General features: G+C 39.4%; 1 protein-coding gene across 1 annotated transcript in view; it reads right to left on the minus strand.

The window, feature by feature from the left end:
- Positions 1-4,859: 4,859 nt before the first annotated feature.
- The window catches only part of slco2a1.S (solute carrier organic anion transporter family member 2A1 S homeolog), a 41,247-nt gene continuing 19,897 nt past the window's right edge, over positions 4,860-26,209 (minus strand). Inside the window, exons 2-14 of the mRNA XM_018265891.2 lie at positions 20,021-20,158; positions 19,707-19,869; positions 18,491-18,715; positions 18,302-18,400; positions 18,048-18,181; positions 16,690-16,771; positions 14,350-14,514; positions 12,157-12,355; positions 11,081-11,228; positions 8,147-8,313; positions 8,001-8,065; positions 7,725-7,848; positions 4,860-5,750 (exon numbers count right to left, since the gene is read on the minus strand). Of these exons, the coding sequence (XP_018121380.1) occupies positions 5,630-5,750; positions 7,725-7,848; positions 8,001-8,065; positions 8,147-8,313; positions 11,081-11,228; positions 12,157-12,355; positions 14,350-14,514; positions 16,690-16,771; positions 18,048-18,181; positions 18,302-18,400; positions 18,491-18,715; positions 19,707-19,869; positions 20,021-20,158 (1,830 nt within the window). The 3' untranslated portion in view covers positions 4,860-5,629. The remainder of the gene's footprint in view (positions 5,751-7,724; positions 7,849-8,000; positions 8,066-8,146; positions 8,314-11,080; positions 11,229-12,156; positions 12,356-14,349; positions 14,515-16,689; positions 16,772-18,047; positions 18,182-18,301; positions 18,401-18,490; positions 18,716-19,706; positions 19,870-20,020; positions 20,159-26,209) is intronic.

Consider the following 26,209-nt stretch of genomic DNA (forward strand, 5'->3'; position numbering starts at 1 on the left):
ATTAATGATTTCATGCCCACGCTTGGCTATTCTCAGCATAATGAAAGAATTATTGTATGTCCATTCATCTAACTTCAAAGTTGTCTTCCTTAAATCAGAGACTTTATATTCATTTCTATCTTTAGCTCAAGTCCAAGTACTGCAATGTTCCATTTAAATTGACTAAAAGCCACATGAAATATTTAAGGCAATTTATCAGGCAGATTTACATTTTTTTTTTACAGCAGATCAGGTTACCCTATACTATACCTGTACACTTATTAATAAACTCATTTAATGGAAAACAATTACAGGTATGAGATGTATTATCTGGAATGTTTGGGACCTGGGTTTTCCTGGATTAGGAATATTTCTGTAATTTTGATCTCCATACTGTAAAGGGGTCGTTTACCTTTAAATAAGATTCTAGTATAACAAATCAGAGACAATTTGCAACTGGGTTTCATTTGATATTATTATGATAGTTTTTTTAATTATTTTGTTTTTTGTAGGATACAGATTGAATAGGAGAGGGGCTGAATAGGAAGATAAGTAATAAAAATCAATATTTTTTTGACTGCTAGGTTCAGTGACCTGCATATGAAAGCAGGAAAGATGCAGAAGGGCATGGCAAATTATTCCAAAACTGAAAAAATATTCAAAACAATGAAAACCAAGTGAAATGTTAAGACTAGGGTATTCTATAATATAGTTAACTGAAAGGTGCACTACCCCTTTATGTTAAGTAACAAACATTTAAACATTAAATAAACCTGAAATGGTTTCATTCTAGTTTTGGTACAGGTATGGGATCCGTCATCTGGAAACTCATTATCCAGAAAGCTCCGAATGACGGAAAGTCCAAATTTCATAGGCTCCATTGTATCCAAATAATCCATATTCTAAAAATATTTCCTTTTCTCTAAGATATAATTAACCCCTACTGGAAGCAAAACCAGCCTATTAGGTTCATTTCATGTTTACATAATTTTCTAGTAGAATTAAGGTATAAAGATCCAATTACAGAAAGATCCATTATCCGGAAAGCCCCAGGTCCCAAACATTCTGGAAAACAGGTCCTATACCTGTACCATCAAGCACAAAGTACTGTTAACCTATATATTTTTGGAACATACACATTCCCCTGAATCCAAATTGGGTACTCATGTCATTCTACTCCAAAGTACAAAGCCGCAAAGCTTTCCTAAATTTGCCGATTTAAGTGACATTTCCAAAAATCACCTCAAAGCTCCACTTTGCACCATCTTATCTCCCATATAGCATTAGGTACCAAGATAAAATACCATAAATATGAATGCTTGGGGTCTGCTGAACAGTTTGATGCCCAATATGCATAGGTTTAACAAGGTGCATGACATGTAAAGACCTCAAAATTTCTCTGCCAGTGTGTGTTAAAAGTTACAAAAAAGTATGGTGACCCCTGAAAACCATATATTTTTGGAAAGTACACATTCTGAAATATCCAAAATGGGTAATTATGTCTTTCTACTCCAAACGAGCAAACTGCAAAGCTACGATAAAGGCAGAGGTTTTTATGACAGTTCTCAAATTTGCCTTAAAATATTGCAATTTGCTGCATTAATCTGCTGCTTGTGTTCCTGCAATAATGCAAATAAGAAGTCAGGTCCTGCAATGATCATGTCGCTGACATCCCCTTGGCTTATTGCCTAGGAGGTCGTGTGCCTGCCTCACCTCTGCGGAAGCATCAAAAGCCCCTGATACAGGGGGCAGTTCTCTAAAAGTGCAGAAAATATCTAAAACCTGCTTGTCGCTGAGAGCACTTGCCTGCCAACGCATATCCCATGAGCATTAAACAATGTTGCAAAAGTCTTCATTCCCCATCTTACATTGTGTCAGCAGCCTGAGACACCAGGGCAGAGAATAGAAAGGGATAAATGCAGCTTTCAATAGCAATACATATACAAATAACATAAAAAACATATACAATTTGTAATGTATATTGCAAAGTTACTTAGAATTATGTTTTCTTTTATTAGGCAGAAAATTATTTTTTGGGTTGACATTCCCGTTAATTTCCTATATATACACCTAGATCCTAGTTGTCCATACATATTACATAGTAAGTATAATATGTTTAGCCATTTTTATACCTGGGGATCACTTCACACAATCCTTGAGGGTGTCGCTGAACAGTGTTCCCACAATCCTTGTGGGTTCCAGCTTTGTACCTTCTATATTGCAAACTACAGCAAGTTGAAGCAAACACAGAAGTTGGGCTCCATATTGTTTAGAGCATAAGTAATAAGAGCTGTGCTTAACAAATACTCATCACTCTGAGAAATAACAAAAGAACACTGCAAGGAGATGCTCATACACAGCAGGAGCATAATGCCCGGAGAAATTCTTTGTAAATGCAAGACCACAAGAGGGCACTCTTTTGCCTGTTATTGCAAGACCTACCACTTGTACTTTTGCCAACTCGGATAAAAAGATATACGTTTGTATATTGTTTGTGGCTGTGTTCAGACACAGTAGCACATCCATCAGTGTCAACAATTAATTACATAGTTAAGTTGGGTTGAAAAAAGACCAAAGTCCATCAAGTTCAACTCCTCCAAATGAAACCCAGCATCCATACACACACCCTGACACCTCTATACACTCACATAAACTATACATACCAATATCAATACTAACTGTAGCTTTTAATATCAATATATCCGTGTTCCAGCCTATGATTAAGTGTTTGGAACACGAAACGCGTCAGGCTGTTTTGACACAATAAACGTTTTCACTTTTGAACATCTGCCTGGTGGAAGTTTTTGCCCTTGAGTGCCTGCTTCCATTCGAGATTTCGGTTTATCCTTGAATATTATGCTTGTCCAAAAAATCATCCAAGCCCCTCTTAAAGGTGTGAAAAGAATCAGCCATCACAGCATCACCTGCCAGTGCATTCCACATCCTCACTGTCCTGACTGTGAAGAACCACCAACGTTGCTTCAAATGAAAGTTCTTTTCTTCTAGTCTAAAGGGGTGGCCTCTGGTACGGTGATCCTCTTTATGGGTAAAAAGGTCCCCTGCTATTTGTCTATAATGTCCTCTAATGTACTTTTAAAAAGTAATCATATCCCACTGCAAGTGTCTTTTTTTCCAGGTAAAAACCACCCCAACCGTGACATTTTATAATTTAAAATTTCCACCCATTTAACCAGTTTAGTTGTACATCTCTGCACTCCCTCCAGCACATTAATATTCTTCTAAAGAACCGGACCCCAAAACTTCTTTTTTCTGCAAAATATGTTGGGTGTCTAGATACAGTGGTATGTCATATTGCCACATCTTATTTATTTAGGCATAGAGCATCCCCGGATGCATCCAGGGCCCGTTGGGAGTGCGACTGTCAGGGCCCTCCATGCAACCTGATGGGCAGACATTTCTCCCAGTACCCCCCCTCCCCCATATGACGGTGACGGTGAATAATTCCATCCTCCCTGTGATCAGGTCCAGGCAAGGGAGAGGAGAAGGGAAGGTCTGGGTGGGGGGGCAGGTCTGGTCAGCAGGGGCCATGAAGACTGGGCCCCACAGGTCTGACAAAAAAACATTGAAAAAATATATCATAACAGGTGACTTTGATATATAAAATCAACAATGCTGATTTCACTTATTTCAAGGAGAAAATAAAAGAAGAAATTGGTCAAATACAGTACAGCTATCTTTGCTTCAGCTCCACTTCACTCTAAAAGTGCTCAAACTTTAATCACACGTGGACCTACTGCCATCTGTTATATCAGTGATCCCCAACCAGTAGCTTATGAGCAACATGTTGCTCGTCAACCCCTTGGATGTTGCTCTCAGTGGCCTAAAAGCAGGTGATTTTTTGAATTCCAGGCTTGGAGGCAAGTTCTGGTTATATAAAAACCAGGTGTATGCTGCCAGCCCACATAGGGACTACCAATAGCCAATCACAACCCGTATTTGGCACCACCCAAGAACATTTTTCTTGCTTGTGTTGCTTGTGTTGCTTGTGTTGCTCCCCAACTCTTTTAACATCTGAATTTTGTTCACGGATGAAAAAGGTTGGGGACCCCTGTGTTATTTCCTGATTTCTCAGTCCTGCACTTTAATAATTCTAATGTGCCACAAGAGGGCTCCACCATCCCATGCATTACAATTAACCAACATTATGGGGCAGATTTACTAAGCTCAAGTGAATTTTCGAAATTAAAAAAAGTTCGAACTAAAGTTCGAAGTAATTTTTTGGGTACTTCGACCATCGAATAGGCTACTACGACCTTCGACTTCGATTCGAACGATTCAAAGTAAAAATCGTTCGACTATTCGACCATTCAATAATCGAAGTACTGTCTCTTTAAAAAAACTTTGACTTCAATACTTTGCCAACTTAAACCTGACGAAGTGCTATGTTTTTTGGTTTCAAAGGAAAATCGTATGATAAAATCGTTCGAATCGTACGATTCGAAGTACGATCGTACTACGATCGGAATACGATCATACAATGAATAAAATCCTCCGACTTCGAATTCGAATGTCGGAGGATTCTATTCAATGGTCGAATTTCCACTTCGAAATTTGACCCTTGATAAATCTGCCCCCTATATAAACACTCCCTTTGGATTTCTTTCTCTCTAAAATCATTTGGAATTCCAGAAGGAGGTGAACCTCTTGAAAAGCACAAATGTGCCTCTCTCTCAGTACCTGGGCAGAGCCCTTCATTAATCCATTGGTACATGAACTTTGCAACCATCAAGCAGCAGGGGTCCATTCAACCAGCAGGGGTCCATTGCTTGCCTCAGGCGGAATCCATCACTTTCACCTTTATTGGATATTTCTCTCCTACTGGCATCATCATAGAGAAATGAATGATATTGATACTGTAGTTGTGTATAAATATCAGTGTTAATTGGTAATGCAATTTCATATAAAGAGCCATAGATGGATACAAAAAAATCACATATTTAAATGAATGATAGGATTGCTAGAAATCATGAAAAAATAATGTCTTCCATGAAAATTCATGATACAATGATATTTTACTGGCCTATTGTCCATTAATGAAATAAAGGCTGTCTTTGGGGCTCAAATGCTAAAAAGTCTCCCTAAATTAGCCTATAGGCACATATTTCACGGAATGGTTGAGAGTCTTAATGCAACAGTTGCTGTAAATCAGCTTGAATATATCAGGGGAAATTTTTTCGGATCCTCCTGTATTGGTTTTACGATATAAAAGACAATTAATATAAAAATAGTGCTAGGACCAGAAACAGTGATTCCTGTGGTTATCACACACAGATAAGACCAAGGTTGAAAGTTTTCCAGCAGAAGGGTTAAATACTGTATGTGGGTTCTGAACTTCATCACAGTTTCTGTGTGACGGCAGAGCATGTTGGCTTATACGTGATTGCTGAATTTGCATCATACAACAGGTTTCCAAACACTTGCTCCATAGTCTACATTTGGCTTGCCATCCCAGATATGTCATTGAAAGGGAGATTCAGGTCTTGTCCAGCTGGCCCGATATCAGCCTCGTGTGTGACTTGCATTGACAGAAGGAGCTCTGGAATGATGAGTATTGAATGCTCCCAGAGGAAGAGAATTTTGTGTGGGGTACAACATTGGAAGCCAAGAGTCTCTGGACACTGTATGATGCTTATGCCATACCAGCTTCTTTCTCTTGCACATTGTATTCCTTACACTTGTTCACCTTCCAGGCTATAGCGCACAATAACAATATTCCTAGAATTTTGTATCCCATCTGCAGACCAAGATACCTGCAAATATATGGTGAGGATATACATTATATTCTTTAGATATACATTTGTTTGTCAGAAGGAATCAGAAAAAAATAGAAATAATGGCCTGGCTAGTACTGAACTAACCTCTTAAAAGGAAAACTATACCCCCAAAATTAATACAGTTTATATCAAATTAAGTGGCATATTAAAGAATCTTACTAAACTGGTATACTGTATATATATAGTGAATAAAGTACCCCCTCTTGTAAAATATAAGGATATTATAAGTTACTGAGGAGTTTCATGACCAGGTCATGGAACTCCGAGGTAACTTCTAATATCTTCATATTTTGCAACTGGGGGTACTTTATTTATTATAATACACAAATTTCAGGGAGTCATGTGACAGAAATGACATCAGAACTCACCGTTTATAACTGATGACATCAGAACTCACTGTTTATAAGGATATAATTTACAGTATATTCATGGCTTTTGTGTATTATATATATTTAAGTAAATGTTGCCCTTTCACATCTCTAGTCTTAAACCCCCATTTCGTGATGGTCTGTGTGCCGCCTCAGAGATCACCTGACCACAAATAACACAACTCTAACTGTAACAGGAAGAAGTGTAGAAGCAAAAAACACAACTCTGTCTGTTAATTGGCTCATGTGACCTAACATGTATTGTTTGTGTGCACCATGAATCATATGATCCCAGGGGTGGTCCTTACTTTTTAAAATGGCAGTTTTCTATTTATGATTACCCAATGGCACATGCTACTGAAAAAGTATATTATTATGAAAATTGTTTGTCTACATAAAGCAGGGTTTTACATATGAATTGTTTATGCAATATCTTTATATAGAGACCTACATTGCTTGAGGGGTATAGTTATCCTTTAATGTATTTTGACTAGTTAAAGATCGCTAGATCCAATATAGTTATGTAAAATTAATATAATTATGGGTTGCTTCATAAAAGTTGCATTTTTGGAAAAAATATTATCCCCAACCAAAGGTGTGGGCTAATAGAGCCCGTACTACGGTTGTGGGTAACAGTAGTTTTTTTTTTAATTGTCCACCACCAATGCTAGCAGTCTTACTAGGAGGGTGCCCCTTGTGCAAGGGGCCATGTTGTGCATAGCACATGTGCATAATTTGAATAATGAGCAAGTCGCGGCATATGCTCGTTTTGCGCATGCGTGTGCCCCAACATGGCCGCTCGTAACAGGAGCTCCCTCCCAGTGTAGGTGGCCTAGCACTGGTGGGGGAAATTATTTTTTTTTTAAAAAAACTACTGTTACCCCAAACTGGAGTGTGGGCTCTATTAGACCGCCCGCCCAACAGGTGCCCTTTAACTCACTGTTTTTCTGTTTGCCCTCTCCCATTAAAACATGGACTGCCTAGTCATGTGACTCAATTATATTTCAGTTGAATGATATTGTTCACCCCACTGCATGGTATTGTTCATCCAATGCCATTAACTAAACTAATTTTACCAATGAAGCTTTAGGCACATTCCATAATTTTTACATTGTTTGCATATGCCAATCCTACAGCATCAGACCTTTGGCACAGGGGCATTTTGACAGATGCTGCCCTCCAGTGCAGAAAGACATTGGAAGGCAGTTATGGATAGGATCTCAAAATTTACGCTAGTGTCAATTCTGCCGCCGTCAGAATTGTCGCCGGCGTCAAAAAACCTTTGACGCCGACGAATGTTCACAGCAATTTCAAGAATTTATTAGTTGCTGCCGAAACGCGGAAATTCGCCACAAATTCGGATCTGGCGAATAAATTCGCCCATTACTAGTTACTATCAGTAAGGGATATAAAATGTGCTTTGTTGCCTGAGGTTAGATTTAAAAAGTATGGTTACCCTTCAATTAGAAGAACAATTATTTTCTGATTTACAAATCTTTTCCATCAATGTTTTGTGATTAAAATAACATGGTAAATGTTTTGCATTATCATCATCTAGTGACACTGTTTGCCTTTGAGTTACCTGTTGCGTAGAAGATCATTATTGTAATATCTGCATGCCCCCCTAGTCCCAGTACAGGATTGATCCCACACAAGGCAAGTTGAGTCAATGACAAGTCCAAAGAGCGCTGGAGCAGGCAACCAGGCTGTGGAAGCCACAAAGCAATTAAAGATGGATTTAATTCATGGATGAACATTGTTTCACATATTCTGTTTATTCTTCATGCAATACTTAACACAATGCAGATACACATTATTTGGAGATGGAAATCAAAATGTTGATGGGTTTTTTACTCACCTAAAAACCTCATTAAAAGGAACTGCACTCCAATCGCAAAGGATTTTTCATCCTGTTGCACAACCCTGGAAAAAGAGAAGCTGTCAACCCAAAGAAGGAGAATTTTATAAACTGAACTTGTAAAAGTGTTATGTTCTGAGACCTACCGTAACACCATCATATACAGGGGGTTGTGTGTCAGACAGGCAATGAGTCCAGCAAAGGAGATAAGGAACATGACGGGCAGCAGAAGGTGAGAGCAACTAGTAGGGCAGGATCCTGTATTTGCCATCGCTTCCCCTGAATCAGTGATGCAAGAGCAGTTGCGATACACCTACACAGTGCAATGAAAACATAATGAGAATGTGTATTGCCAGTTCTTGTAACTGAAATGTCTATGGCTTTTCCAAATGTCAATTTATTTCATAAGAAGTCATTCTAGTATAGTAAGAGCAAAGTTCTATGATTTGTATAAACAACTAGGATTAATGATGTACAAGTCTCCCCGTGTAGTATAAAATACTGGCAATTCAGGATTGGCCAGAAGCCTGTCTCTTCCTCATAAACTCTCTATTCGTAACATAGAAAAGTTACTGGACCCCAGAGCAAAATCAGTTCAGAATTTCCTTAACTTTAGGAATAAAACATTTTTCCCAAACATATACTGGTCCCCCATGTCCTTCTGCTCCCGGCAGCTGCAGGGTCTATTTCCTCTATAGCTATGTCCCTGTTGGATGGCAACGTTTGTGAAATATATCCTTCTATCTGTGTAGCACATATACAGGTAAAAGCACTGACTTGTTTTATTAAGGGAGATATTTTATTTGGCTAAATAGAAAGCAATGTGAGCCGTTCAGTTATAATCATTAAGCACGTATAGCAGCCCTTTATTGGTGAGAATATGAGCTCATTTAGGGATTGCTAGTGGTTACCATTCCTGATCCACTTCAAAAAGAGGTTTTGGCCCCATCACATCTGGGGTAAATAGATTCCCCCACATGCTCTGCTGGGAAACACTGGCAGGTTTTGATCTCAGATGGAAAATTGCCAAATTGCCAAACCTGGTTGTTTACTGTCTGACCAACATTAGTTAGTATTAATCATTTTCATTGGCTATGGATAAAGTATTTGTTATTAATGCATCATGCATCTATCCATACATTCTTCTCAATTCAACAAATGAGGCTCACCTTATGCACTGACTGCATTAAACGCATTAATAGAGTGTATTATGTCTTTGGTGAGTCCCCATTGTTTTCTCCACATATGGTTCATTTACTTTTATCTGGAATTGTTTAGAACTAATTCATATGAATTACCTTTTTAACTGGGTGAATCATTTATACATATTCAATAGCTGTGCATGTTTATGTTTCAGAGGTTACTCCATGTGCATAGAAATGCTGGGAGTGATCCCAGTGCTTAGAATAGAAAAAACACTTGCACACCCTTTATGCAGATAATAAACATGAGCTCGGTGCCCAGTGTTTAGAGCAGATATCCCCAACCTTTGGAATCCATGAGCAACAGTCAGAAGTAAAAGGAGTTGGGGAGCAACACAAGCAGGAAAAATGTTCTTGGGGTGCCAAATAAGGGCTGTGATTGGCCATTTAGTAGCCCCTATGTGGATTGTCAACCTACACTGAGACTCTGTTTGGCAGAATACCTGGTTTTTATGCAACCAAAACTTGTCTCCAAGCCTGGAATTCAAAAATAAGCACCTGCTTTGAGGCCACTGGGAGCAACATCCAAGGGGTTGGAGAGCAACATGTTGCTCATTAGCTACTGGTTGGGGATCACTTGTTTAGAGGATACGGCAACCTCTAGATACTGGTAATAAAGAAACACACTGGCACACGAGACTTGTAATTGCAGGGGAAGCCCATACAAAAGTTTTTACTGCAGAAGTTATCCCAGGCCTTTTTCCCAGTGTTCTTTCTGCTTTACATATGAATGAGAAAGGTGTCCCCTTAACCAAAATCCTTTTCTTTTGATCTGAATATGGTAAATTAAACCTCATCATTTGCTTAACTGAAGTATCATCATATTGGAATAGCGTGTTCCATTTCTGTAAGCAAATGATCTGCTGACACAATTGATAATTGGGATTCTATATTGCTTAATCCCATATAACTATCCATAAACAGGGCTACCATCAGAAATCACAGGGTCCCGCACAACAACATTTTCTGGGCCCCCTTGCCACCCTTCCCCCACCCATCAGTACGAAGACCACAAAAGACTTAATAAGCTCTAAGCCACTAAGGGTCCCCTTACAAGTTAAAAAAGAACATTGGTGGCCAGGCCTCCCCTATAAGTTTTGGTGGTCAGAGCCTCTTACAAATTGAAGAAAAAGAAACATTTGTGGCCATGGACCTTATAAAAAACATTGGTGCCAGGGCACCTACAAGTAATATATAAAAAAAAAAGAACACTGCACCTATTTCAGGAAGGAAGCTCAGGTGCCTGCATCTTTAGTTTCCTGTGCTCTAATACGCCAGTGAAGTGTTAGTCCTGGTAAAGCCTCATGGGGATTGGATAAACTGGAAGGGAGACTCAAACTTCACCCACCCAATCACCAATTTACCAGGACTTAAGTGGCCATAGACACACAGATAATATCATACGAAACAAATTTTCCTACGATATTCGGTGCATGTATGGTGGAAAAAGAGCCGACCGATATCGGCAGAAGACTTGGATATCAGTGGGCTCGACGATCGGGCTTGGTGGAAAATTTTGATCAGGTGCCGTTGAAGGGACCCAAACATCGCCCATTGTTAGTGTTGAATCGTCAGATACAGGTAGAATTCTATTGTTTTTACCTGTATATCTACCTGTATATCTGACGATTCTGTCTACACGTGTGTATTGAAACTAACAATCTTTCTTGGAAAGATCTTTTCCAAGAAAGATCGTAATTGTTACGTCTAAGGCCACCTTTACACGTAACATCAGAGCACAGTAAGCAAAAAGTCTGCAGCTCACTAATAGCGGGGGCTGGATATCCAAGTTAGTGCAGCACTGCCGGGCCCCCCTTGACCCCCAAACCATCCGGGTCCTGGACAGTTGCGACCCTGGCCATAAAACTATACACTTACCCTTTGTTTCTCTGATGATGTTTCATTGAATGCTCTGCATCCTGCATGACATGGTGATAGATATTCCACTCCATTAGAACCACACACCGGTTGGTAGGCATATTCTGGGCATACACATTGTGAGGAACAGGTGGAAAGAGTGTTACCACTGCAAAGTATTAGAAACTGTAAATTAGGATGCATAGAATACCTTTCTTCCCTATTTATCCTGTTTGTAGAAAGTAAGACAATTTTAGTTATTATTACGCTGTAGTAGTAACCAGTGTCGGACTGGCCCGGCGGGACACCGGGAAAAAACCCGGTGGGCCCCGACCCTCGTGGGCCCCCGCCGGGCCAGACCCCCTCTAATAGTATAAAAAAATTTTAAAAAGTTTTCGGCGATGTGCATCGCATCACCGCTTGCGCATGCGCATCGGCGCTTGCGCATGCGTATCGGCGCTTGCGCGGCGAGAAGTGCGCTCGCGCATGCGCGCAGTAGGGGGGCGGGGGCCCTGGACCAGCAGTCCCGGTGGGCCCCGGTCCCCCCAGTCCGACCCTGGTAGTAACAGCACTCTTTATAAATACATGATTCATTAATTTTATGTCTCCTGATATATTTATTATTTTAATTGTCCTCTTTCCTCTAGAAGTCCCATGCTACCCAGCAATTACTTCCTTGCATCTTTGCTTAGTGTTACAGGAGTAAAAGAGTTAGAGTAGACAAAGGAGAAATTCTGGCCTATACATTCTGCTTGTCTTCTATGCCACCTGTTATCCAGAAAGCTCTGAATTAAGGCCATCACCCATAGACTCCATTATAATCAAATAATCCACATTTTTAAAAAATTATTTCCTTTTTCTCTGTAATTATAATACGTCAACTTGTACTTGATCCAAACTTAGATATAATTAATCTTTTTTGGAAGCAAAACCAGCCTATTGGGCTTATTTAATACTGACATGATTTTTTAGTAGACTTAAGACATGAAGATCCAAATTACGGAAAGACCCCTTATCCAGAACCCCCCCCAGGTTCCAAGCATTGTGGATAACATATCCCATACCTGTACTTTATTTAGAAGCAAAAATCGTCTTACCTAGTGGAATGCTTGACTATTCCCATGTCTAGCGCCTGCGTTGAGCATCCCATGAAGAAAAGAGGAACACAGAGCAGAATGGAAAGAAGAAGAATTGCCAAAGCAAAACGAGGAATGACTTGCAGTGAGATGCAGAACCTCTTCATAATGATGCCACCTATTAACATTCCCAGAGCGGCTGATGGCAGATTTACTGCTCCTGTAGAAGAAAAAATGGGCTGTTTATTTTACTTAAAATAGCATATACAATCTTTATTTCTCAATAAAACTCCTAAAAAAGATATTGTGATAGTAAAATATACGGCAGTTTATTTATAAAGCTAGTCACAACTTTATAAACAGTGGGCAAATTTGCCCCAGGGCAGTAATCGATAGCAACCAATCAGTAGCTGGCTTTTATCAGCCAGCTGCAGGTTAAACAATGAAAGCAAACTTGTGATTGGTTGCCATGGATTACTGCTCAGGTGCTCATTTATAAATAAATGCTCTTGACGACACACATGTAACTAGTGATATATCACCCACAGTTGGAGTACAGCACACAAAGTCCAGCACCTACCACCTGCCCTATGGCAAGCTCTAACTAGAGTTCACTCTGCCCAAGTGGACTGATATGAATGGATTCTACTTTGTACCCATCAGACATTTAGTTGGCAGTATAAAACTGCTTGCACCTATCAACTACACTGCATCTGCCAATTGGCATGCCATGTCTCAGCGTAAGGCAAATATTGTATGTTTCAGGCACTTGTTTACCCAATCTACCAACCAGGGGAGTGAGCCAAATTGGTTTGAACCAATAATTTGGTTACCTGTTTTACATGGGATGCTGGTCTGTAACCTATTGGAAAATGTCTGCAACCATAGCCATGAAATGTAGGGGTGGTTCACCTTTAAAGTAACTTTTATTATGTTATAGAACTACCAATCCTAAGCAGCTTTGCAATTGGTTTTCATCATTTATATATAGTTTTGTAGTTACTTGTCTTTTTCTTCTGATTCTATGTAGCTTTCAAATGGGCATCGCTGTCCACTTCTAAAAAAACAAATGCTCTGTAAGGCTACAAATGTATTGTTATTGCTATTTTTTATTACTGATCCTTCTATTCAGACCCTCTCCTATTCATATTCCAGTCTCTTATTCAAATCAATGCATTGTTGCTAGGGTAATTTGGACCCTAGTTACCAGATTGCTTAAAATATTAATTGAAGAGCTGCTGAATAAAAAGCTAAAAAAAAAATGCAAACCAATTGCAAATTATCTCAGAATATCACTCTCTACGTCATATTAAAAGTTATCTCAAAGGTGAACAACCCCTTCAACTAATGGGATTTTTCAACCAGTTCACTCAAAATATGTGGCCAATCTTGGCCAATTATCAGCTCATGACTCATGACCCTGATTTAGCTTTTGTACATTTTCAAATTGGGGTTAAAGGGATACTGTCATACAATCCATTTCTCAAAAGAGCAAACAGATCTTTTTATATTCAATTTTGAAATCTGACATGGGGCTAGACATATTGTCAATTTCCCAACTGCCCCAAGTCATGTGACTTGTGCTATGATAAACTTCAATCACTCTTTACTGCTGTACTGCAAGTTGGAGTGATATCACCCCCTCCCTTCCCTCCCCCAGCAGCCAAACAATGGGAAGGTAACCAGATAACAGCTCCCTAACACAAGATAACAGCTGCCTGGTAGATCTAAGAACAACACTCAATAGTAAAAACCCATGTCCCACTGATACACATTCAGTTACATTGAGAAGGAAAAACAGCAGCCTGCCAGAAAGCATTTCTCTCCTAAAGTGCAGGCACAAGTCACATGACCGGGGGCAGCTGGGAAATTGACAAAATGTCTAGCCCCGTGTCAGATTTCAAAATTGAATATAAAAAAATCTGTTTGCTCTTTTGAGAAATAGATTTCAGTACAGATTTCTGCTGGAGCAGCACTATTAACTGATTCATTTTGGGAAAAATTTTTTTCCCATGACAAATTTTTTTTACTGGTTTGGTGAATATTTTAACATTGGTCAATATAAATGCTGCATCTTAGACTTTAGTCATGTGATCCCAGGCTACTTGATAAACACCATAGTTTGGAGACTAAAGTAGAGATCACAGTGTTCAATATTAACTTATCATTTTCTCATTTTTGCCTCTGTAGGAATTAAATTCAGGTTTCACTAACCAATAAGAAAATTGGCGTAGGAAGTGCTGGAGCTGTATTGCTTTTCCAAAAACTTGTTGAGGAAAGTAGACAAGGCGGCAATGACTGAGGAGAAACTGCACTGACAGAGGACCAACATCAGAAAGATTGGATTCATGAACAGTCGTGCGAAATACCGAGGAAACTCTGCCACAGAAAGAGAGACAAGTGCATTTTTAATGGAATCAGTGTTAGCCCCACATTGCGTTAATCCAATTTTAGGACATTGTTCTTTAACATAGTCTTCAACCAGGCCTCTGTATGGCAAGAGTAAATATCTTGTAAGTGTATGAGTTCTACATTGAAACATATGTAATGCAAGTTGACTCATGATTCCCCTTTTTGATATTGAAATCAAAGCTCTAGTCATTGACCATTTATCATCAATGGGCAAATTTGCCCATGGGCAGTTGGCTCATAGCTGATTGGTTTCCATGCAGGACTGTATTTAGATCCAGCATCGTACCTAAATACGGCCCTACGACGTACTTGTGACGTCAGCATGTCGTGCGTGTGACATTGCACGGACAACACAGAAGTGACGTCCACAAACCAGCCCGGGCCCCTACTCCTCACCCCTCCAGCTCTTTCACCGGATTTCCAATGGAAATCCATGGAAGAGTCTGGGCGATTTTTCTTTTTTCATTTCAAAATAAATAATTTATAGGCACCCGAGGGCCTCCCCCAAAACCTGCTGCCTTAGGCACAGGCTCTCGGGTGCCTTAATATAAATACGGCCCTGTTGCTATGGGTTACTGCCCACAGGTGAATTTGCCACATGTTTATAAATGAGCCCCAGTGTGTCTTACGTTGCCCTTGCTGTGCCAGGAATGTATGTCGCAATAAGTGCTATCCCCATATCACCACATACTTGGCTTGGCATATTACATTCTAAAATGCCAGATAAATGCAGGCCACTCTTGTAATGATCAAAACAATGGAAAGGTATCCTCTCAAAAAAAGAAAAAAGGCAACATGTATGATTGTGTTTGTATCCACATGAAAGATGCTTACTTTGCAAGGATTACATAGTTAGAAATAAAAGCAACACCCTTCCTGACTTTTGTCTAACGTATAGCTTATTCGTGCTTTTCAAGAACATCTGATTAGATTATTTTATGATGGTAAATTATGGCAGAGTGCGTGTGCTTAAAGGGCATGTAAAGGCAAAAATGAAAAAGAAACCTATCTCCAATATACTTTAATTAAAAAATGTGTACCATTTTTATAAGAAACCTGACTGTATGCAGTGAAATTCTCCCTTCATTTACTGCTGTGGATAGGAATTGTCAGACGGTCCCTAACTGCTGAGCAGGGAAACAATCATACTTATGAACAGCAGGGGGAGCCCCCGCCTTACTTACCAGCCATGCAGAACTCAAGCAGCTTTGTTTATGATGATCCCTAAGCAGCCCAGACCACACTGAGCATGTGCACAGTCTTAGTCTTGCAAAGATGTTTAACAAAGTTACAAGATGGTGACCCCCTGTAGCCAACTTTGAAAGCATAAATCATTTGTTTGATTAGGCTTGTGGTGCAGTAAGTTCATGTTTATATTTAGTATACAAAATACAGCATTTGTAGCATTATTCTATTTTAGACTTTACATGCCCTTTAAGGGTAAAGACACACGGGGAGAGTCAGGGAGATTAGTCACCCCATGACAAATCACCTCTTCTTCGGGCCACTAATCTCCCTGAAAGGCCTTCCCGCTGGCTAGAATCTAAATTGCCGACGGGATGGCACCCCGAGCGCTTCGTTTTCTGAAGTCACCCGAAGTTTCCTCGTGAGACAACTTTAGGCGACCTCGGAAAGCAAAGTGCTCCGCCATTCCGCCAGCAATTTCAATTCTAGCCTGCGGGAAGGCAGTTCGGGGGGATTAGTGGCCCAAAGAAGACGTGATTTGTCACTGGACGACTAATCTCCCTTAATCTCCACGTGTGTCTCTACCCTTAAGCACACACACTATGCCATAATTTACCAGCATTGCTTTGCTTTAATTATTTGTGTGACTTATCAATGCTATATATCAATACTGTAGGGCCATGTATAGGTTGTAACAGTACTGGAGATCTTTAGGTGTCAACAGCTACTAGGATAATCCAACCGCTTTTATCAACAGGAATTATTGCAAATTGCATAATTCTAGTTGTTTCTTATTTATACTAACAAAAAGGAAACATTCAGCAAGGAAATGTATCGGCAGGGACTACAAAAGGACGGAGTCCATCATTTTAGGAAGTTAAGCACTGAATGGCCTCTGAGCTCAGCCTTTCCTGTGCTATGGCTATCCTGATGCCCCCTGCAGTGCTGTCTCCTTACTCTTTATAAAGTCGGTCAGAGAACCTTCTTCTGCTTTAACGTCTGGTATCTTTCTCAGGACATTCTTTTCCGGTGACGGCTTCTGGTAGGAAAAATAGGAACAGAAAAAGATAAATAGCTCAGGAATAAGACATAATGGTTGTAAAAGGGATTATTGTAAAAAAAAACATGTTTTTTTTCATAATGCATCAGTTAATAGTGCCACAACCAAAGAAAGACGGCACTCCAGTAAAAAAGCAGGTTTATTGCAGGGTCCTGCGGATAACAATCGACTTACGCTTTTCTATAATGGATCCCTTAATCATAGGCTATGGAAGCCTATGATTAAGGGATCCATTCTTGAAATGCGTAAGACGATTATTATTCGCAGGACCCTGCAATAAACCTGCTGTTTTCCAGGAGTGCCGTCCTTCTTTGGTTGTGGACATTGTGTGGACAGTGGGGACGCTGTGGACAGACAAATACAAGATTCCTCTGCACTCAACCCATTATCAATATATTTAAGACATTGTGTGCATACTGCTACTGAAAAATGCCTTACCCTTTAAACAACACAGGGATTGTTTGTCCATATATTTAAGCTGGCCAACTACGTCAAAGTCATCCCATATCTGGCCAGTCCTACGCTCAATTTTCATCTGATTCATTAAGAATGCAATAGCTTAATTATACGTTTTACAAAGGGACTAAGTTTTATCTGCAACTTACTCGCTGCTTTCAAAGTAAAACTCCCAAACTTGGCTGCCCTTTTATTGGACACCAGTGGGATCACCTGACTACAGCTGGGAAGGGTGGGAGCTACAACATGGTTCATTTTGTGCAAATTACAGATGATTTTATGTTGCACATCCCAAAAATTTAAAACATGCAAGATTGCCTTGCATGTTTAATGCAGAGTGCAGCACTCTGCATTAAACACGCAATGCAATCTTGCTTGTGTGAAATCTGTGTGCCTTTGGATTACTTTCTATGGAACATATCTAAAAAAAGTAATTATATTTTGAGACATTTAATAGATGGAATTCCTAGTACTACCTGCGACATCTATTATATACTATGTGGGATAGCAAGAGCTACATTACATTCATTTCCATTTTCTATAACCTTTTGTCTCCAAGGGTATTACATGTAATTTCTTCAGGATAAACAGTTTAGGTCCCACAAGACTGATTTGTTTCATATGAAAATAACAAATAAAAAAACAAACAAATACAAAAAGTATTGTAGAAGTGATACCTATATTGGCTAACAATACTTTTTGTATTTGTTTGTTTTTTTATTTCTTATTTTTGCTACTTGCTAACACGGTACCACAGTTTTTGTTTTGTTTTATATGGTAACCCACAACTAATATTTACCTCATTTCTCAGCATTTGCCGTGGGAAAAAGAAATATGGGATCGACGTGATCACCAGGCAGCCTGAAGCAATGAGAAGGCCCAGCCACCAGGCACCTATCCAGCGAGGGTCTGCTACTGTCAGATCCACATGTTCTGTAAATCAAATGCAAATTATCCTCTGGAAATGCCTTTGATTATATTAGCTGCATGTCCTTTTCCTTATGAATGATTGAAAACATGCTTGGGTTATTCCCCGTGTTTTCATGTACTTACCAGGATTCACTCTTCCAATGTCCACAAACATCCTCAGGACCATAGAGCCAAGAAGATAACCAAATGCAGGGCCAAACACCGACACTGCAAATAGAATGGCTGCAAAGAAAAGCATGTCATTGCTGAGCACCAAATGGTGTAAAGTTTAAAGCCATGATTCATTTTTAGACCTAAAAAAAAAATACTTACCAATGTATAAAGCAGAATTGCTTGGTTCAGCAAAATCATCCACGTAAGAGATGCCAAAAGGCTGTATTGGAACAGTACCAATTCCAGCCAGCAGCTGCCCAACCACCATAATTGCCCACATGTTGGGGCCTTCATTGTTGGTAGTCACTGGTACGTGCTGGCCCTGTGTCTTACAATGAGACGTTCTGTTCTCTCCAGTGCACAGCAGAACTTGACTTTTGTTGCCTGTTCAAACAATACATAACCATTAGTGTACGCGAAATCTGAAAATACTCTGGTTATTGATTATAGGCATTGTTAGTTTATGATTATCATTAGAAGACAGTCGTGTGGGCTCCTTAAAGGGGGACTAAAGTCTCAAATAGAATAAGGCTAGAAATGCTGTATTTTGTATACTTAACATAAACATTAACTTACTGCACCAGAAGCCTAATAAAACAAATGATTTATGTTTTCAAAGTTGGCCGCAGGGGGTCATCATCTTGTGACTTTGTTAAACATCTTTGCAAGACTAAGACCACGCACAACTTTAGTGTGGTCTAGGCTTAAGTTGGGAAGATTAAGTTTAGGGATTGTCATAAATTAAAAACAGCACAAGTCAAATAATATCTGCCATACGAGTCTATACAGCAAGACTGATTACCGGTAATAATCAGAACACACAGACTGCACTTGGTCTGCGGATACAAATCTCGACACAGTCACCGCCTGCTTTATAGGGAAACAAATAAAGCTGCTTGAGTTCTGGGAAGTAAGGTGGAAGGGCTCCCCTTACTGTTTGAAAGTATGATTGTTTCCCTGCGGAGCAGTTAGGGACCGTCTGAAGTTTCCTATCTGCAGCTGTAAGAGCAAGTAAAACAAAGGGGGAATTTCACTGCATACAGTCAGGTTTCTTATAAAACTGTACATATTTTTTAAATAAAGTATATTGGAGATAGGTTTATTTTTCATTTTCTTTAGCTGGTAAATTCTGCTACAGTGCCATTACCAATAGAACTCAGTCAGGCAATTCCTTCAATTGACTGCACTGGATTTATTAATGCTAATGATGGTTGCTGTGGTTTAGTGCACATCAGAAAATATGACCCTTTGGGCCTTCAGTGTTCTGAATGGATTGGATTCAAAGTATATTTATCAGAAGATATACAGACATTACAAGAAAGCTCAGCTGTGTGTTTGCAAGATACATTACATAGGCTTTCCACACATCACTTACCACTATCTAGTGTAGTGTACTGATATTTCTCTGATACAAAATGAGGCACCGTCAGAAGAAATGTCCCCAAGGCCAGTAGAAGACCTCCTATACCAATGACTCTTGGCCTGTGAACTCGACTTCCAAAATAGCTGACGAAGATGATGAGAGCAGCATTGCTTATCTGGAAACAGAAGATTAGTGGATAAAGGGTGGATAATGTTTGGGCATAGGAAAGCATCAGTGATGGCTGTTCAGTAAGAGCTATAAATGTTATTCTGGGAAAATCAGAAGAAAGTGGCTGAAATTTACTAAACCAAGATCTTTCAACTAACCTCGTGGATGCTGGAGAGAAGGCCAGAGGAAGAGCTTGAAAGCCCAAAGCGTTTCTCAATGGTGGTCAGACAACTCTTAAAGTAAGCACTGTATAACAGCTGAGAAAGCTGCAGGAGAGCATGACAAACTACAAACACCTGCAAGAAGAGATGATGGAGAGGGTCAGTTAGTAATCCCGACCTGCTATCAAATAAAGGTGGCCAAACACACACAAATAATATCGTACAAAACAAATTTCCATACGATATTTGGTGCGTGTATGATTGGAAAAGAGCCATGCTGCCTTTGAAGGTACCTGAACATTGGCCATTGTTAGTGCTGAATCATCAGATACAGGTAGAATTCTATTGAAACGAACAATGTTTCTTGGAAAGATCTTTTCCAAAAAGATCATAATTGTTACGTCTATGACCACCTTAAGTCAGTGGCCCATTCAATCTCAATCTATAACTTTATATGGTTATACAAATTTATAAACATTATTGCAAATAACATATAACACCAGCACTCCCGCCTGCCTTGATACCATTCAACATCTGCATACATTTGATTAGGGAAAAATCATGTCATAAAAAAATGGGTAGGTTAGAGGAAGTAATTCAATTATGAGACTATTTGCCATTTGTATTGTAGGTACCATTCCACCTAACCATTATAAAAGCAAGCAAGTGCAATGGCCTACTGAATCTGTAATGTGATGTTATGTCTTTAGGAGTCAAACTGGACTGCAAATGAAATATTCCATATACAATAAATATTCCCATAGCATACAGTACAAAGAGGTGCCCTAAATTTAACATGCCTTAGGCACCTTTACTAGGCACATTTTTACAGGAATATGAAAGTGTATAGTGCCCCTTTAAGGTTTTAAATTTAATTACATTTGTTATTGTAGAGCTTGGCAAGCTTCCATTAATGTGTTACTTTCTTTGTAGATTCTGAAATGTATTTTATTATATCCCGTTATCTTCGCAAAATATCTCATATCAGTTTATGATCGTACAAGAAACCAGCAAGTAACAGGGGCAAAAAGCCAAGAGGGTAGAGACTGATGTTACTGGGTTGTACGGGCAGATGAAAGTGGACGGTCATGACAAAATCAGTTATAGCATCAAAGGAAACCACAATATTTGCTTTTAGACTCTACAGAGAGATTCTAGAATCTTAGATGTAGCTAGGAACTACCCAGTTCCAGTAACACAAAAGGCAAGATCATCTTAAAATGTTGTATTTTATTATTATTAACATGTATTTATATAGCGCCAACATATTGCGTAGCACTGTAAAGTAAATGTGATTATACAACTAAATCACATGAATTATGTACATAGAACATATGGAGTAACAAACATCACAATCAATACCGGTACATAAGGCGAGGACGGCCCTATACAAAAGAGCTTATACTCTAAAGGGAAGGGAGTAATACACAAGGTGTGGAAGTGGGCAAGATCGAATTAAGTGGGTGAGCAATGTCGTACTATATGTGGTATTGCATTTGGTAGCTAAGCAGAGTGAGGGTAGGCTTCTCGAAAGAAGTAGGTTTTAAGAGATTTCTTGAAAGCAGAAAGGTTGGGAGAAAGTCGGACAGACCGTGGGAGAGAGTTCCAGAGGAGGGGTGCAGCCCTTGCAAAGTCTTGAATGCGAGCATGTGAGGAGGTAATGAGAGAAGAGTTGAGTAGTAGGTCAGTAGAGGAGCGTAGTAAGCGGTTGGGTAAGTATTTAGAGATGAGTTCAGAGATGTAGGGTGGGGCAGAGTTATGAAGTGCTTTGAATGTCAGGGTCATTAATTTGAATTTGATTCTGAAATGCAACGGAAGCCAGTGCAGGGATTGACAGAATGTAACCATTTTATTGTATGTAGTGATGGGCGAATTTGTCTCAGTTCACTTCGCCAAAAAATTAGCAAAACGCAAATTTTGCGGCTGACAATTTCAACGCCGGCGACAATTTGACACGTGCCTATTAAACTGTCGTCGACGTTGAAATTGTCGACGGATTCGTAATCGTCGCGGGCAGTTTGGCGAATTTATACGCTGTCGGCGAAACACGGAAATTTGCTGCAAATACGCACCTGCCAAATAAATTTGCTGATCACTAATTGTATGTAGTCCTTTCCTTTCTATGGTACACAATATGAGAGAAAAAAATATGGGGATAAATGCAATTAAAACATTGTTTAAAATTGTGTTTTTGTGAATGTTTAATGTTGTAATGTTAAATAATTCGCTTATTATCTCTAAGCAGGCTCGGATTTCGTGCTGCGGCAGCCAAAGGCCACTGCGCATGTTCGAAAGGCCATTTGTTCGCAAGCATAGCAAGGAAGTTGCTGAGGTCTGTAATCTGTCAAAAGGACATTTTTATGCGCTTACAAAACATATTACATTCCCCCATCTGCGTTTTATACAACTCTGAGACCACTGAATGCTTTGTTCTTGCCTTAGCCCTTGTATGATATTATACCAGTCAAAAACTGAAGTAATAATCACACAAATACAAATAGAAGCATTTTGATTAAACAACTTCAAGTACAACTAAAGACTTGCTGTTTGGTCATTGTGTCCCCTTTGAAGCATAGTCTCTTACTGCTCCACCAACCCCAATACACTACTCACACTGTTATCTATTTATAAGCAGTACATCTCAAAGAGAAAGAGATGGGAGATCAACCTAGAATAAAGACAGTAGAATATGTCATCTTGTTTGCCATCATTGGTATTCCGTGTCTTTGGGGTTACAGGACCAATCATAGACCCGCACTTTCTGGGGCCCCATAATTCAGTGGTAATATTACAATGGTAGCAAAGAATTTACCTCACAACCACCAGCTGGTGTTTATAAATCCAAAACAGCTCGAGAGCTAAGTTTTGAATCATAAATAATGGGGCCCCCCACACAAAGAATTTTGTCCTAAACCTTGACATCCCTCTATGTAGTCTCAACACTTGCAAGTTCCTCAGCTGGTGCATAAAGAAAACAATCTTTTACATGCTCGAAAGAACTGAAAGGCATTTGTTGGCATCTGAGCATCACATGAAAAATCTGCAAGATTTCAATTTCCAGTCATCCAGGTAATGGGAATTAAATACTGAATTACTAGTTTAAATTCTTAAAAACAACTGTCTAGCAATGTGCTGCTTTAATTTCATCCATTAGCAATATTGTACGTTTGTTTATCCTATCATAAAAATGATGTATTTATAAGTAAACGGAAATCAGTAAATAAAATACATTTTTCCAGTATAGCAAGTAGTAGTATAGTATTTGAAGCCACATAATTGCCAATATATTGAGTACATACAGTATAGGATATTTAGTATCTTGGTGACTATGCCATGTTGCAGTGTGATGCCAATATGACTCAGAAACAGTTTGCTGGCACACCTAGGGATTATGGGAATGTACAAGGTAATGGATTAACATTCCAGCTCCATATAAAGACTGCTTCTTAAAGGGATACTGTTTCGAAATGAATCAGTTAATAGTGCTGCTCCAGCAGAATACTGCACTGAAATCCATTTCTCAAAAGAGCAAACAGATTTTTTTATATTCAATTTTGAAATCTGACATGGGGCTAGACATATTGTCAATTTCCCAGCTGCCCCAAGTCATGTGACTTGTGCTCTGATAAACTTCAATCACTCTTTACTGCTGTACTGCAAGTCGGAGTGATATCACCCCCCTCCCTTTCCACCCCAGCAGCCAAACAAAAGAACAATGGGAAAGTAACCAGATAGCAGCTCCCTAACACAAGATAACAGCTGCCTGGTAGATCTGAGAACAACACTCAATAGTAAAAACCCATGTCCCACTGAGACACATTCATTGAGAAGGAAAAACAGCAGCCTACCAGAAAGCATTTCTCTCCAAAAGTGCAGGCACAAGTCACATGACCAGGGGCAGCTGGGAAATTGACAAAATGTCTAGCCCCATGTCAGATTTCAAAATTGAATATAAAAAAATCTATTTGCTCTTTTGAGAAATGGATTTCAGTTCAGAATTCTGCTGGAGCAGCTCTATTAACTGATTCATTTTTTTCCCATGACAGTATCCCTTTAAGAACACTGCTGTCATCAGAACTTCACCATTATCCACAATCATCAGAACTTCACCATTATTCACCATTATCAACCATAAACCAGTCATCCATTTGCCAGGAACTTTCTTAACTGATTTGCATATCTATAGGTGAACCAGGAAACACTGCTCCTCTCCTTTACATGGGTAATCAGGGCGCTCCAGTTGTCTGCAGTGTTCAGGTTCACTGCAGCAGGATAGAGACCCTTCTATTATATTAAAATAAAGTAGGCTTTTTGCCACCTAAACCTCTGAGTGCCTAGTCTCATATACTCAGAACAGTAGCATAAGCAAAAGTGGTTTGGCACAACTGGAACAGACAAGTTCGAAGTATTTGGAGAGACGATGATGCTGAAAAACATCTGCAAGTACGTGTTGCTGGGATTAGGTTCATAAAGCAATAAAATAACATTGTTGCAGTAAACTCAATGGTCCAAAAGGTATCTCCTGAAAATACAATAGCATAAATAATTAACAAGAAGAATGTTGCACTGGGAAAGGAAATTGGGCATCAGATTAGAAGCTTTAAAAGATGTTCTAGGTGCCTAAGCTACTTAGGAAATCACAACAAAGTAATTTGTGGTATCTGAGTCCACCCAAACAAAATAAAATGTATGAAACAGCCTCACAGTGTGGTGCAGCGGTTGACAACTAAGTTGAAACAAAGCTTTCCAAATGTAGCGGGCCCTAGAGCCTCATGGGAGAATATTTTTGAAAGTAATTTATTTTGAGCTTTTTCAGGCAGGTAGGACAGTTATGAAAGCTGTGCCAGATTCTCCTGTAATACGTTTATAATTCTCAGAGATAACAAAGCTAATGCCAAACAAACAAGGAGTACATAAAAAGTTGCAGTATGAGTTGTGTGCCATCTAGGATGTTAACTTACAGGGCAATGGTTCCCCCACCAGCAGAACTAAAAGAGATGAATGGGCCTTAGCATGAGGGTCAATTGGGGTGAATGCCTATTTGCTTTTCCTAAGACTCATTAAAACAATAACAAGGTCTTTATAACAATGTATGAATTATAACTCTATCCTGTGCTAAAGGGGTCCTGCAAAGGCTTGAAGCCATATATCCAAAAACCTCTGCTGCATTTTCATTGTGAAATTTAAGTGCATGAATTCTAATAAATGAAACGTGATGTTGAATGACTTCACTGCTCATGCTGATGGAAAGAAGGCAAATGCACCATTATCAAGTAATATTTATTACAGGACTGTACTAGTTAAATAATGTTTGTACAGACCTACAAAGACTTTTCCAAAAGCCTCCTGTATCATTTTTCTCATGCCATTGGAAGACTGCAGGGAAGGAGCAAGTCAATGTGAGAGTAATATTGCAAAGCTAGTTTCCCTTTAGTGAAATGGGCTAGAGTGCTCAAAACCTTTAACACCCAAAGAGTCGCCATACCCAGTTTAATGATCTGCAGTTAGTTCCATACCTCCCAACAGGTCCGGACTGAGAATTAAAATAGACCCTGGCATTTCAGGTACACAGAGGCCCAATCAGCCCACATAGAGGCCCAATCAGCCCCCACCAGCCTACTAAATACTGACTTTTTATGGGAACTTATAGCAGCCCCTCTGGCATTTGCCAGAACCCACAGATTGCCAGTCCGGGCCTGCCTCCCAACTGTCCCTTTTTCAGAGGGACAGTCCCTCTTTTGACAGCTCAACCTGAGGTCCCTCATTTGTACTGGAAAGTCCCTCTTTTATCTGCACTGAACAGCCAGAAAAAGAAACAAAGTTTCTAACTTAAATGGCTTTTGGCAGAGAGGCCAGTACAGCTAAAAGGTGCAACTAAGATACTTTGTAACAATTTTGAGATAAGAAAATAAGTAATTTTAACAGATAAGGAGAAATATTTTCAAATTTTTATAATGAACATGGTAATTATGGGGTGTGGCCACTAAAATGGGTGTGGTCAAAAAAATTGCCGCACTACATGCAGAAAACATTTTTGTCCCTCTTTTTACTTCCAAAATGTTGGGAGGTATGTAGTTCTGTTATTACAGCTTCCTGGTGTACAAATACATTTTCACCTACTAATAAATCTGTCCTACATAAACTTTTAAGAAAGGTTTACTTAAGTCTAAAATCCAAATTTTCGAC

Source organism: Xenopus laevis, chromosome 5S, assembly GCF_017654675.1.
Source record: "Xenopus laevis strain J_2021 chromosome 5S, Xenopus_laevis_v10.1, whole genome shotgun sequence".
Classification (NCBI taxonomy): domain Eukaryota; kingdom Metazoa; phylum Chordata; class Amphibia; order Anura; family Pipidae; genus Xenopus; species Xenopus laevis.